Genomic DNA, 14,884 nt, shown 5'->3' with positions numbered 1-14,884 from the left:
GAATGACTCAGTGGATGGGGCATACCCAGGTTTCAGGAGACCTGAGTCCTATTCCTGTTTCTGCCATTGATCTGACGAGTGACCCTGAGTATGCCATTTCATCTGTTTGCCCTTGCACTCTAAAGCTGAAACCCTAAGAAAATCCTTGTCCCTTACTGTGGGCTGGTCTACACTGCAAATTTACATTGCCATAGCTATGTCTCTCAGGGATCTGAAAATCCACACCTTTGAGAGACATAGTTAAGCCAACCTAAGCCACTGCGGAGACAAGAATTCTTCTGTTGATCTAGCTACCACCTTTTGGAGAGATGGATTAACTATAGTGATGAGAGAAGCCCTCCTATAGCTGTAGTAAAGCATTCTGGTTTTAGATTGGCTGTTTTTCCCATACAGTCTTGCCGTGTGTATCTTTATTGTCTTGGTTAGGAGCACTGGAAGGTTATCCTATAAGTCATAGAATCGTAGTACTGGAAAAGACCTCAAGAGGTCATCTAATCCAGTCCAGTGCACTCATGTCAGGACTAAGTATTATCTAGACCATCCCTGAAAGGTGTTTGTCTAACCTGCTCTTAAAAATCTCCAATGATGGAGATTCCACAACCTCCCGAGGCAATTTATTCCAGTGCTTAACCACTCCAACAGTTAGGAAGTTTTTCCTAATGTCCAACCGAAACCTCTTTTGCTGCAATTTAAGCCCATTGCTTCTTGTCCTATCTTCAGAGGTTCAGGAGAATAATTTTTCTCCCTCCTCCTTAAAACAACCTTTTATATACTGGAAAACTGTTATCATGTCCTCTGAAGTCTTCTCTTTTCCAGACTAAACAAACCCAATTTTTTCAATCTTCCCTCACAGATCATGTTTTCTAGACCTTTAATCATTTTTGTTGCTCTTCTCTGGACTTTCTCCAGTTTGTCCACATCTTTTCTGAAATGTAGTGGCCAGAGCTGGACACAATACTCCAGTTGAAGCCTAATCAGCATGGAGTAGAGTGTAATAATTCCTTCTTGTGTCTTGCTTACAATACTCCTGCTAATACATCCCCAAATGATGTTTCTTTCTTTTGCAACAGTGTTACACTGTTCACTCATATTCACCTTATGATCCACTATGACCCCCAGATCCCATTCCACAGTACTCCTTCCTAGGCAGTCATTTCCCATTTTGAATGCAACTGATTGTTCCTTCCTAAGTGGAGTACTTTGCATTTTTCCTTATTGAATTTCATCCTAGTTACTTCAGATCATTTCTCATTTTGAATTTTAATCTAATCCTCCTTGCAACCTCTCCCAACTTGGTATCATCCACAAACTTTAGAAGTGTACTCTCTATGCCATTATCTAAATGATTGATGAAGCCTATTGAACAGAACTGGACGCAGAACTGATCCCTGTGGGACCCCACTCACTATACCCTTCTAGCTTGACAGTGAGTCACTGAAAACGACTCTCAGGGAACAGTTTTCTAGCCAATTATGCACCCACCTTATAGTAGCTCCATCTAGGTTGCATGTCCCTAGTTTGTTTATGAGAAGATCATGGGAGGCAGTATCAAAAGCCTTGCTAAAGTCAAAACAAAGCACATTTGGTTTCTATTAATGCCGTTTTCTTTAATAGAGAAGAGTAACAATGGGCGGTTAATGTGATGCAAGCAACATCCTCACAAAGCCGTAGCTGGCGAAGTATGTGTCCCGGAGGAGGCCATAAGTATTTGACATCACTTACACTGCTTGTCATCGTAAAAATAAAACCAAAACGCTGGTGCTGCTGCTAATGTCTTGTACATGGGAAAAGAATGTTACATTCCTTAGCCGAAGATCAGATGAAGGGCCAAATCCTTGTGAAATGGTGAAGCAACCCAGATACAGAAAGGGGCCTGATGTCTGCTTTGATAAAGATGACCGGGTAAGGTTGAACTCTTCAGGTGTTAAGACTCAGATAGTGTCTTTCCAGGTAAAAGCAGTTATAGGAGATGTTTCAGAACAACAATAAAACCTGTGTTTTAGTGTACCTGACATCTTATGACGTAACCTATCTCTCATTAAACATACTGTTTGCTCTGAACCATAGTCTCTTTATTTCAAATGTTCCATGATTAACATAAAATTAACAGCTGCTTTCTTATCTGCCTTTCTTGTAAACACTGCACTTTCACATATGATTCCTGGCAATAGTAATAAGTCAAGAAACCTAGTGCTCTGCGCATGATGGTGCCAAAGATAATTCCCTCATGGCTCTGGGAAGCACTCAGATGGTTATCCTGGTTATTTCTCTAGTCTATAAGCTTTGTTCATTGGTATTTCTGAATACTGAAAAGATATTTGGGGGCAGATTTTTAAAGGCAGCTAGGCACCTAAATGCCTTTAAAAATCTGGACCTTAAAGCATTCTATTTCAGGATGTCATGCCTCTTAGGAATACAAATCCATTCTGCAGGGAATTAAAAATAGAGGGATAATTTGTTAGCCTTTTCTCTTTCATTTTTAAATACTGTATGAAATAGAGAAAAGCAATCAAAAATGTTATGTCAAATCTTAACTGATAGGTTGTTGAACTGTGTATTATCTAAAAATTAAAATCTCAGTGGTCACTCCTTCTTATCCATAATGCTGTCTTCTCTCAAGGCCCAATCATGCAAGGTGAAGAGAGCTCTCCAGCCTTCAGTGAAGACAGTGGGTATTGAGGGTACTTGGCATTTTGAAGCATTTGACCCCAAAACTGTAGATTTAATTTTTTTAGAAGCTGCTTTTACACCAAATGAGTTAATAGCTATGAAGGGTTTGCAGAATTTGCAGAAGGCAATTTAGTGATAAATTTTTACTTTTTTTGGAAGTATTCATTGTTTGATGTTGAATACCTTTCTCCATTCCTAAACCTGTCCTTCCCTTATTTAGTAGCCAGATATCCAGAGGGCTTACTTTCAACCAAGAGGACCAGACAAATGGTTTTGTAAAAGCAATTGCCAGTACCACTGTTTGATCCTGCTGTTACAGTGTGCTGAGTCTTGATATAGCTAAATCCAAGGAGACGTAATGTCTCAGATGTTAATGATGCTTACACAAGCCTAAGCCTTGGGAGTGAATACATTTTCTTTCAAACCCACTTGTGTTCGCAAACAAAGTATTATGTTAAAAAAAAATCTTTTTGATCAGCAAATGCAAAACAATTGGCTTCCACGGGGACTGAAAAACAGTCCTAAATGTATGAACTTTTCCAACAGATGTCAATCCAGGTGTTATTATGTGTGAAAGTACAACTCTTGCTCACTAGCTTGATGTGCTAATTGGTGTGTAAGTCATGTATTCTCTGTAACAGTGGAATATTTTGGTTAAGTTTATTTGCAATACTCACTACGATTCTCTTGCTCTTAAGTGGATGCTTTCACATTAACTCTGCTAACTGCCAGCAAACTGCATGAAATCTCATCTTGTATGTCTTTTTTTTCTGTGTTTTCTTTCCTTTCCTCTACTTGCTACTTTGCCCGTTATTAATAGGATCAGCCTATATGCACAACGAGTCGTGCCTCTGCCATGATGTCCGCTCCTATCTTCATTTTTCTGCAACTTTTCATATGGTGTGGATGGTCAGTTACTTTCTCTAATTTTTGTTTTGTTTTGTTTTTGTTCTTTGCATAAAAGAGTAACAATCTTTTTTACTAACTGAGCCCACGAAAGAAAACGGAATGAAATGGGTCCCAAAAACAGCAATCTGGAACAAATTCCTGTAGCAATTTAAGGGAAAATTAAAAATTAAAAAAGCCCTGCCCAGAGACTTGTAAATCAAAATTAATAGAACTGTGGGGATCTCCCCCATAGAGTTAGGAACCTGCCAGCTTTGTAGGGCTGCAATATTTGAGCTTCTGTTCATATCGCTGTCATTACCTTCTATGCTAGACCTTCCAAATGTTTATTGCTTCCCATGCTCCTGGTAAAGATGAGAATGAGGAAGAAGAAAAAGAAGACATCCAGGACAAACTTTCTACACAGAAATAAAGAGAGGTCCAAAGTAGTTGGAAGAGACTACAGTTCCTGCAAATCTAAAACTATACAAGTCACAGCATAACTGAATGCTGTCTTTAGGGTTTGCCAAAATCATTGCTGTGGAGAACATTAGAAGTTCACAGTGTCGCTAAGTCCATACAGAGGTTGATGATCAAAATAATAACACTCATTGCTTGTTAGTAGGAATTCAAAAAAATCATGTTGACTTTTTTTAACCTAATATCCAGCAAAACACAGTGTCATTGGCTAATACAAGAGAACTTTTGCTTCTAATAAAAATATTGATATGTGTTTCAGAACACAAGATTCAGCACTATGAATCTAGAACACTAGTGTATGGAGACATCAGGGTTCATAAAGAAAGTTCAGTCTTTGTCTCCATGTTATGTTTATTAGTTTGGAAACTCTGTGCTACCATCATTGCTAATATACCGAAGAATCGATGATCTGAGTAACATCATAAAGCATGTTCCTTGTACGGTGGAAGAGTGTCAGTATATAGATAGCAGTATTGATATAACTTCTCAGCAGACCACTAGAGGGAGATGCTACCATGACTATTATTGTAAAGCTAACAATGAAAAGAACAAATAGAATCATTATATTATGATGGGAATTAAGTTTCAATGTTAAAATACACTAGATAAATTATATTTGTTTCTAAATGTTCTAAAATATTTTCAGCAATGTTTTAGATATTTTTGAAAGGTTAAGTCCATATAGATATGGTTATAGGTGATATTTATAACTAGGTAAAAAAATTAAAACAAATCAGTTGTAAGAGTTCATCGTCTTTACTGCCTTTAGTGTTGGAAAAAGCTAAATCACTTGGATGTCAATAAAAAAAAGTCACGCTCAGTTTGATAGCTGTTGTTTTCTGAGCTTCACATAACGTATTAAACAGTCTCATGACTAGCAAACATAGGAAGTTGAATAGGTGCAGTTCAAGATTGGGAGGAAGAATTAAAATTCCTCTCCAACATCAGCCCCATGTAAAATGTGAAGACCAGATTCTGACATCTTTACTCATGTTGAGTAGTGCTTTGCTCTATAAGTAGCTGTATTAAAATCAAGTAAGGTACTAATCATACATAAGGTTAGCAGAATAAATAAAATTAGCATACATAAGGTTAATCATACATAATCATACAATCATTCATAAGGTTATTATTTAGCAGAATAAATAAAATTGCCCATAAATAAAATTGCTAAGGACCCAATTCTGTGTCCGGCAAGTCATTCCAAAACACCCATGGAAGCAAAACCTCACAACACAACTTCAACAGATGGATTCTCAGCAGCAGTAGATGGAAACTAGGCAAGATTCAAAGTTAACTTTTTGTTCCTCAGTTCAGCCCTTAATAATTCTGTGACTTTGAGTCAGGCTCTCATCCGGTATAAATCTATATAGTTCTGTTGAAGTCACTGAAACCAAAACTGAGTTACACCAGCTGACAATCTGGTTAATGAATTATAGCTTTCTTTTTGTCTTCTTTTCGGGAGGGCACAGCAAAAGTGCCTGTATCCGTTATGTACTTGTACCTCGTTGCTTTAAAAAATAAAAATAATAATAAACAAGGAAAACAACATGCAAGTTGTTTCTTACAGGAGGACCTTCTATAAGATACTGAGCCCCCTTGACTCCCACTGAAGTCAGTGGGTGCTGTGAGACTGCTTAACATGTTGTTGGATTGGACTAAATTGAATGTTTCAGTTGTGAAATGCACTACCAGTGAAATGATCAACACATTAGGCATCACAAGAAAGATCATTAATATTGCACCAAAAAAATCTTTTGATAGCTAGGGTGAGTGAGGTAACACAACTGTTTTCCAAAAAAAGGCATATAGTCTACCCATTTTAATACAGGAATTATTGATCAAGACAATCTGAAAACAGTACACATAGGGATTATGGCTCCATCTAGTGGCAGAAAATAGCCCAACGTTTATGTATGACCAAAAATGGACCTCAAACTCAATTGTCTTTTGCTGAATCAAGGAGCTTTCCTTACAACGTGCAGCTTTCAAAATGTCTTCTATATATGTTAAAAGGCCAAGATTGTAAGCTCATTGGAGCAGGGAACTTTTGTGTGTGTGTGTGTTTATATAGTACCTAACACAATGGGGTCCTGGTCCATCACTGGGGCTCCTCGGTGCTACTGCAATACAACTAATTAATAATACTAATATTTTATAACACACGTTTAACTTTAGTTATAATGTGCGTCTGAAGGGGAAGCAACTATTTACACGTTTCTTTGACAGCTCATGCTGTCCCCCCGGAGATTTTGGTACATTTACTTTGATGTAAATGTGTGGCTATGTAAAAATGTTGACTGCTAACATGAAGATACTAAATTAAGCTGGTACTGTGTAGTCGGAAAATAAGCTTATCGTGTATCATTTTGGTAGGACTGCCTAACCGGGGGAAATAGTGTTTGGATTTGTCTCTCTTCCCACTCCTTCCTCTCAAACCTTGATGTCGAGGAGAACTGGCAAGTGATTTTTGACTATAGGAAAGCTCACACTGCTAGCAGGAAAAGAAAGTGGCAAAAAAGGCTTCTTGGTGTTGAGGGAAAATCCATGCTACAAATGATTAATAATAAGGTAACAGAGAAAAATTGCCCCAGTTAAAATATCCTGATTCAGGACTGAGTAGTGTTATGAATTGGAAAAGAACAGGTCCAGTGTCTGACAGTGCTGGCAGAAGGGGAAGAAGTGAGTGAAACTTATGTAAATAACAGAATGATTGTGAAAGAAAGAGAAGTTCTGGGCAGCCTTCCATGAAGTTAAATTATTTGAAAAGGATATCCAGCCATGTTCTGGAGCAGGAAAAGGAGTATGGAAGCATCTTTCTATCAACAGAGGTGTCCATGACTCAGAGATTCTTCATCACTACATTTTACTCTTATGGATGCACTTATACAAGGAATCTTGGGATGAAGGTCCACAGAAAATTCCAGAACAACTGAGTTCCTTTAGCAGAGTTGGTGAGTGAAGGAAAACAGTTTCACTGAGTCTGATTCTGCCCTCACGCCATTTTTTTACTGGTGTGATTCCATTAGTTTCAGTGGTGACACCCCTTACATGTAAATCAGAATAGAATCAGTCTCTCGCTCATTCCTTCTCCCACCTCTCTTTCTTCAGCCTTGATTGTTTCCCATATCTACACAGTTATAGCACATAGGAACCTTGCCAATTACAATACACATTTTTTGGGGAAAAAAACAAATAATTTAAATCAGTATCACTGATTTCTTCCTTATCATGGATAATCTACCTTTGATTAGGACAGAAAAAACTGAGTCCCACAGAAGAGGTCTTCAGGAATTGTCATGAGCAAAACTGTGAAGATACGTGCTTCACTATGAGTTGGTTCACAGGCCTCAGAAACTCCAAATGATTTAAGTCAGAAACAACCTGCAAAACCCAAAAGAGTAAAATCTCACTAATCTTTAAAAAAATAGATACTTCTTATATGTTTTTAGACTTGTACTGCTGAACTCAACCACCCATTGTGAGGATGTCTTATACTCTCTCCTGTCTGAGATTTTGTTAAGCCACTTCTACCCCACAGTTTCTGAGCCATCTTCCACTCCTCTCAGATAGTGAGACTCTCTGAAGCAGAAGTGACATGCAGTCAAAATACGGTACCGTATTTTTCAATCTGGCAGGTGCAGCACCGTTAATGTAATGTACCAGAATAGTGCATATTATTCATGATTCTCATATAGACAATGGAAAGCTACAACACTTCAAGGATATCTAACTATGAAAGGGTTCAGTGGTCAGTGTGATCTTCCCAGTCATCTGTTCTAACACGAAGGTGAAGAAAAAACTGAATACTGAGTAACTCCTGTAGGTGGACATCCACCTAGTTCACCAGTGTCCTAACCAGATGCTATTTTCGCTAATCTGACACTTTCCTCTTCATATTATACCCAGTTTCACTTTAAGCCCCTGGCTTTCCTGTGTGCTTTATTTAAGAAGTGAGCTGTGCCCCTTCCTTTCGATATTCAGCTGCAGACACCCATTCCTTACTTGAAGATCTCAAACTTTCAAACTTACCAATAGCTTAAACCATTTCTTGGAGATACTTCCTTTGCAGCGTTTCAGTGATGAGACTAGGTATCAGAAATGTGATATAGGCTATTGTTTGTTGATGAACCCCGGTCAGAAGAAACCATCACTGGTAATGGCCTTTCTAATGATGCTCACTATAAGGAAGAAACTTGTGCAACAGAGTACACTTGTGACTTATTTGTTGACCAGCAACCTTTGGAATTTTGAACTTCTAGGGTACAATTAACAAACAAAACCTCAATCTACTAGAACTGAAGCTGACAAATGAAAGGAGTAGCCTGCTGCTACTGGTAAAGAACAGAAGCAAACACGAGGCATTTTCTTTGCAAGAGAATGATCTAAAGATTTTAGAAGCATTTGAACACTTATAAAAAAATATCTCTGGTCGTCCACTAGCCTGTCTTGTCTTGGAAGTTTAACCTCTCAGAGCAGTGAAAAAAACACAGGACCTCCCATATTCCCCTCCAAAATAACTCTTTGATTTTCCAGAGAGAGGTTGTAAAATCTGTCTGACAAGTGTTGTTGCAAATCAACTTTTTAGGTAGATAATGGCTAAAACACTCCATATACAGATTAAGGATTTTTCAAAGCCGGGGCTTTTGATGGTTCTTGTAATACAGGTGGCTAGTTTCATGTTTACCTACGCTTGCTAGAGGATTTAGAACCCTGCAGGGAAATGGTTGCTGAGAGCTGCTGACTGACTGTGGCAGGTGTGACTCATTAACTCCACCTTGATGTAAGCGATTGGCTCTTTGGGCAGAGAAAATTGGGGTCAAGGATGCAGAAATCTTTGTAGGGAACCTTAGGAGGAGCCAAGTTTAGGACAGAAGCTTCAGTTGAAGTTTATTTTAGCTATGTGTTATTGGAGTTGCCAAACCCCATAAGTCTGGACATAATATAATAGGCCAGATCCTCATGTGGTATAAATCAAAGTTGCTTCAATGGAGCTAAATCAGATTACATCAGCTGTGAGTTTGGCCCAGCAAATGTAGTTCTAAGATCTAGAGGCAGGGGCTGTGTCTTTCTTTGTCTTCTACAGCACAGATCAGGCTTTCAGTGCATTTCCAACACTGAATAATAAGCTTTCCAATCAGTATACTTTGAGCACTTCATTTTGCAGGAGCCAGATATAATTTATTCCATCTGTGATGAGATATTTCAGAAGGTAGACAGAGACCAGGTATAAAGAGAGCATGGCTCCTTCTCGCCCAGATACAGAATAAAACCACTGCAAAATATAAAAACTTTGCCTGCTGAGGTGGTGCAGAGGGCTGTAAAGCTGACTTACCCAGCTCCCTGAGAATCTCTCAGGCAGAAGAGGAAATCTTCAGGTAGTCCTGATTTTTTTTTGTTTGGGGGGGGTGGGGGAGGAGTGGAGAACGTAATGGTGGTGTCTAGCTTGGCCGGACCTGAATAGCAAGCCTTTGGCGTTTTCACAGGGTATTCAGTAAGTCAATACAAGATTTGGTTCCAGCACTTGAATATAGCGACATTTGGTCTGGCAGAGTACACTCCTTCTGAAGGCGTGCCCACAGAGAGTACTGGGCATGGCTATTTTTTGAAATAGGCTCCTTTCTCTTACCACAAAGATTTCACTGCTCTTCCATCTCTCTTTGCAGTAAAGTGGTGTTTGAAATTAAAAAAAACAGTGTTGTCAATGCAAAGAATTAAACCCGTTAATTTTAGGCCAGATAAACAGAGTGATTTAGGGCTCATTAGTAGTTTCACAAGTTATTTCTCATCTGAATGCGCATGCATCCTGCATTATTTATGGTGAGTGACCACAGTGAGTCTGTGAGTATTTGTCTTTGTTTTTACAAGGGTATTCTAGGTATACCTTCTATCGCACTTTCTTTAAAAATTCAGACTGTTGCCTCCAAGAATATTTTGAATGGCACTTTAGGGAAAACGATGTATTTGAGACCAAAATCCATCCTGTAGTGTATTTCAAGTGACAGGCTAAAATGTAGATTATTTCATTGGAGATTTAATGTCAATTAATGCTGAACTATCTCGTTTTCTTGCCAACAGGAAGATTCGTCAGACTGTGGTGGGGTCTCTGGACTGAGCCCATCACTCTGGTCTATGATAGGAATCCAGTTTGTCCTGCTTTGGCTGTTATCTGGCTGCAGACATTGCCAGTTATGACCCTGTGAAACCAAAATCTGCAAAACTAATCAAGACCCTGCCAAAACGTTAGCCCTCAGTTTCATTGTCAAAGGGTCAGCAATTCAGACAGCAGAAGAACAGCAATGCCCATAACTTGGTATCAGTCTATGTGAAAGATTCATAAAGGCACCCACAGTGGCTGCATGTTGGAGTGTCAGATCCTTAAACATGTGTGAATGCTGCATCATCTATGCCATCAGAACAGAATTCTATATGTGCTTTATTGAGGAATCTAAGATTTTTGTGTTCATTGTTGTATCGTTGCTGACTTCATGTAAAAGGGCTCCCCTTAAAATAGCTTATGTATGATATGATTTCCATTTATTTTTATCTTAGCATTGAATTTGTTGCAGACCCTATATGCTTTTACATTAACCTTCCTCTTTTATTGTATCAATACCATTACAGCTGCTTTGAACATCAGTTGTGTCCAGAATATAAAATAGTTGGCAGACTTCAGTTTGTACAAAACAGCTTAGTAAATTGAAAATATTGGCTAGTCTTCTCCAGAACTTCACCATGACTGAAATGCCTTACAATGAGTGGTTTATTCTGCCAAAATTAATCAAAACATGTGGCTAGCTAAGTTTTGGTAGGTTCATAAACTGTTGGTTTTAAAAATAAAATAAAACAAAAAAAAGCAAGAAAGAAGCTACTGAATTTTGAAATATAAAGGTGTTTGAGAGTTTGATATTTTATCTAACCAAGTGATTTTCCTCCTGAACTCAGTGTCATGTCCCTTTCTGAAAGCTGTTAATTTCCATGTAATGATCAGTGCTCTCTTCACAGTGCAGTTACGTAACGCTAGCCAAATCCTTCAAAATGCTCAAACGAAAAAGCTTGTGAATACAAAATGTCTTCTTTGTGATTATTGAACGTTGGTTTCCAAGGGTATTTTGCATGATGATGCTGCTACTTTATTGTTTTTAAGTTTGTTTTCTTGAATGGTAGAGTATAGTCCATTGAAAAGGTAACTGAGTGATTCTTTTGTTGTGTGAGAAACTGAACATTGCAATGTGATGCAATTAAATAATCTTAAATTATATTGTTAAACAAAGCTCTGAATATACTGTGCAATGAAAAAGCAAAGAAAGTAGCGTAAATTTAGTTGGCTGGACAAAAGAGATGAGGTGGATTTTATACAGATTAGTGCTCTCACATGAAAACCTATGTACAGATATTTTAAGTATATACAAATCAGATTTGACACATTTATTTTTGAAGAGTATATGTTGTTCTGAGATTCATGCCAGGTTCCCCTTTTGTTTTTATGGCACGGTAGCACTCCTTAATGTTTAAACTCCTACTATTGCTATTTTATATTGAATATAGCAAGCTTAATAGAGCAAGATTTCCTGGCTGCTGAAATTAGAACGAAATCAGAACAAATGGGGAGCCTTGAATCTATATGTATGCACATTGATACTTGATTGTGAATAACAATAAAAACAATTGTTTTATACAAACTTGTTGGTGATACAAATTGGTGCAGTAAATTATAATATTACACTGTAGAATAGTGTACATGCAAAATATGATTTGCGCTTTTTTCTAGTTTTCAGAACTAAACAGTATTGCAAGACAGCTAAACCAATGAATGTGCAACTCTGCTGACATTGTGCAGTTCTGCTAACAGCTGCAATATGCAAATATTAACATGGTACAAAACATTTGTTCTTTAAAAAAATGAAAATGCAAAGCGTTAGTATGTATATGCTGGCAAATGACTACTGTAATCTTGAACGTGTCAAAAGCTTACAGAAATTATTAGGCATGCATTAATATGCCATGAAAATTGAAGAAGCCACTCAAACCTATGGCATGGCTTACAAGATGAAATGACTACGTGTAGCTGTGCCTATGATTAGTTGTTTGTTTTTTCACATTACCCTTGGTTCCAGCTGTGTATGTTCCCATGTTTAGGATTACAGTGCTGGGGAAAACTGTAAAAAACACTATTGTTTAATTATCACAATTAACTGTTTAATATCTCTAGGAAAGTCATCTGATTAAAAGTACAATTGACTGAGTTTGGTGGCTCCAGTTCTTCCTTAGTGAAGAGGAGCTGATTTCAGCAGCATGGGGTGAGGATAAGTGGGGAATTTTCTCCGCCAGTAGTGTTGCTGGTAGGGCTGTCAAACGATTAAAAAAATTAATCATGATTAATCACGCAATTAAAAAAATTAATCACGATTAATCTCACCATTAAACAATAATAGAATATGATTTATTTAAATATTTTGGATGTTTTCTACATTTTCAATTACAACACAGAATACAAAGTATACAGTGCTCACTTTATTTTTGATTACCAATATTTGCATGGTAAAAAATAAAAGAAATAGCATTTTTCAGTTCACCTAATACAAGTAATGTAATACAATCTCTTTATCATGAAAATTGAAATTACAAATGTAAAATTATGTACAAAAAATAACTGCATTCGGAAACAAAACAATGTAAAATTTTAGAGCCTACAAATCCACTCAATCCTGCTTCTTATTCAGCCAATCGCTCAGACAAACAAAGTTTGTTTACATTTGGAGGAAATAATGCTGCACGCTTCTTGTGTACAGTGTCACCTGAAAGTGAGAATAGGCATTCGCATGGCACGGTTGTAGCCAGCATCGCAAGATATTTATGTGCCAAATGCGCTAAAGATACGTATGTCCCTTCATTCTTCAACCACCATTCCAGTGGACACACGTCCATGCTGATGATGGGTTCTGCTCAATAACAATCCAAGGCAGCTTTCTTTTTTGGTTGTTTGGGTTCTGTCATTTCCGCACCAGAGTGTCGCTCTTTTAAGACTTCTGGGAGCATGCTCCACACCTCATGCCTCTCAGATTTTGGAAGGCACTTCAGATTCTTAAACCTTGGTTCGAGTGCTGTAGCTATTTTTAGAAATCTCACATTGGTACCTTCTTTGAATTTTGTCAGATCTGCTGTGAAAGTGTTCTTAAAATTAACAACATGTGCTGGATCATCATCTGAGACTGCCATAACATGAAATAGATGGCAGAATGTGGGTAAAACAGAGCAGGGACATACAATTCTCCCCCAAGGAGATCAATCACAAAATTAATTAACACTTTTTTTTAACAAGCGTCATCAGCATGGAATCGTGTCCTCTGGAATGGTGGCCGAAACATGAAGGGGCATACGAATGTTTAGCATATCTAGCACGTAAATACCTTACAATGCCAGCTACAAAAGTGCCATGCAAATGCCTGTTCTCACTTTCAGGTGACGTAAATAAGAAGAGGGCAGCATTATCTCCTGTAAATGTAAACAAACTTGTTTGTCTTAGTGATTGACTGAACAAGAGTTAGGACTGAGTGGACTTGTAGGCTCTGAAGTTTTACATTGTTTTGATTTTGAGTGCAGTTATGTAACAAACAAATTTCTACATTTGTAAGTTGCACTTTCACAACAAAAAGATTGCACTACAGTGCTTGTATGAGGTGAATTGAAAAATACTATTTCTTTTGTTTATAATTTTACAGTGCAAATATTTATAATCAAAAATAATATACACTTTGATTTAAATTACAACACAATACAATATATATATGAAAATGTAGAAACACATCCAAAATATTTAATAAATTTCAAATGCTATTCTATTGTTTAACAGGGTGATTAAAACTGTGATTAATCGCGATTAATATTTTTAATTGTGATTAATTCTTTGGAGTTAATCGCATGAGTTTACTGTGATTAATCGACAGCCTTAGTTGCTGGAGTTCCTTTCACTCTCTCCATGCCATGCTTCCCAAATGAAAGATGTCAGCTGTAGTTTGTTGATCACAGGAGCCCCATTCTACAATCCGCTACATGCTGCCAATGAGAATGCTCTTGAAAGGAAGGGGTTTGTTGGATGGGAGCAATATTTATGACTCTAAAACTAAGCTTACTAAGACTACCTATTAGTTTGTATTTTTCTTTTTTTAATTACTTGAAAGGTTATCAGAATATTTGTTTAAATATTTCCACTGAGTTTCCCAGAAGAAAAGCCTTCATGGAAAAGTATGATGCTTACACTTCCAGAATAATGTGGAGGGTATGTGTCTATACTAGGTTTACTAACAGAGACGGGTCAAATCCCATGTTACTTACTGAGGCCTTGATTGTGCCTGGTCAGCATAACCCATGGAAACAGATGATGCAGAACCACATTGCTCCCAGAAGGCATACCACCAGCCCCTGCTCCTTCCTGTCACCTTTGGGCTGCCATACAACCCTGGGAAGTAGGCAGGGAGTAGCACTGGCACCTCAAAGGGACTAGAGTTCTTCCTGGCCCTCACACGGCCAGGCTACTTGTTCCACCTTCCAAATACAGGTCTGCATAGAGGCCTTTCCAAAGAGAACTCCAATTGGCTATGGGTGGGATTATCAAAAATACCTAATGATTTAACAGCACAAGTCCCACGGAAAGTCAATAGGACTTGTGCTCCTAAGTCATATAGATGCTTTAGAAAATCCAATTCTGTACAAGTAGTGTTTCTTCCACAGAAGTTCTGCCTGTGTGGTAACAGGTTGAAAACAAGATTTGGCCCAACTATTGTTTTTCATAAGGCTTAATGTTTTTAAGATTAAAAAATTGAATTTTTTGCTGCTGTTTGCAGAGAAC

At 37.8% G+C, this 14,884-nt stretch overlaps 1 protein-coding gene across 1 annotated transcript in view; it reads left to right on the top strand.

Annotated features, from left to right (window-relative positions):
* The window catches only part of CACNA2D1 (calcium voltage-gated channel auxiliary subunit alpha2delta 1), a 651,754-nt gene extending 639,068 nt beyond the window's left edge, over positions 1 to 12,686 (top strand). Inside the window, exons 37-38 of the mRNA XM_074942556.1 lie at positions 1,820 to 1,902; positions 10,114 to 12,686. Of these exons, the coding sequence (XP_074798657.1) occupies positions 1,820 to 1,902; positions 10,114 to 10,230 (200 nt within the window). The 3' untranslated portion in view covers positions 10,231 to 12,686. The remainder of the gene's footprint in view (positions 1 to 1,819; positions 1,903 to 10,113) is intronic.
* The last annotated feature ends 2,198 nt before the right edge of the window (positions 12,687 to 14,884 follow it).

This window comes from Natator depressus, chromosome 1, assembly GCF_965152275.1.
Source record: "Natator depressus isolate rNatDep1 chromosome 1, rNatDep2.hap1, whole genome shotgun sequence".
NCBI lineage: Eukaryota > Metazoa > Chordata > Testudines > Cheloniidae > Natator > Natator depressus.
The sequence above is the reverse complement of the archived record's forward strand: the minus strand, read 5'-3'. Positions and strand labels throughout refer to the sequence as shown.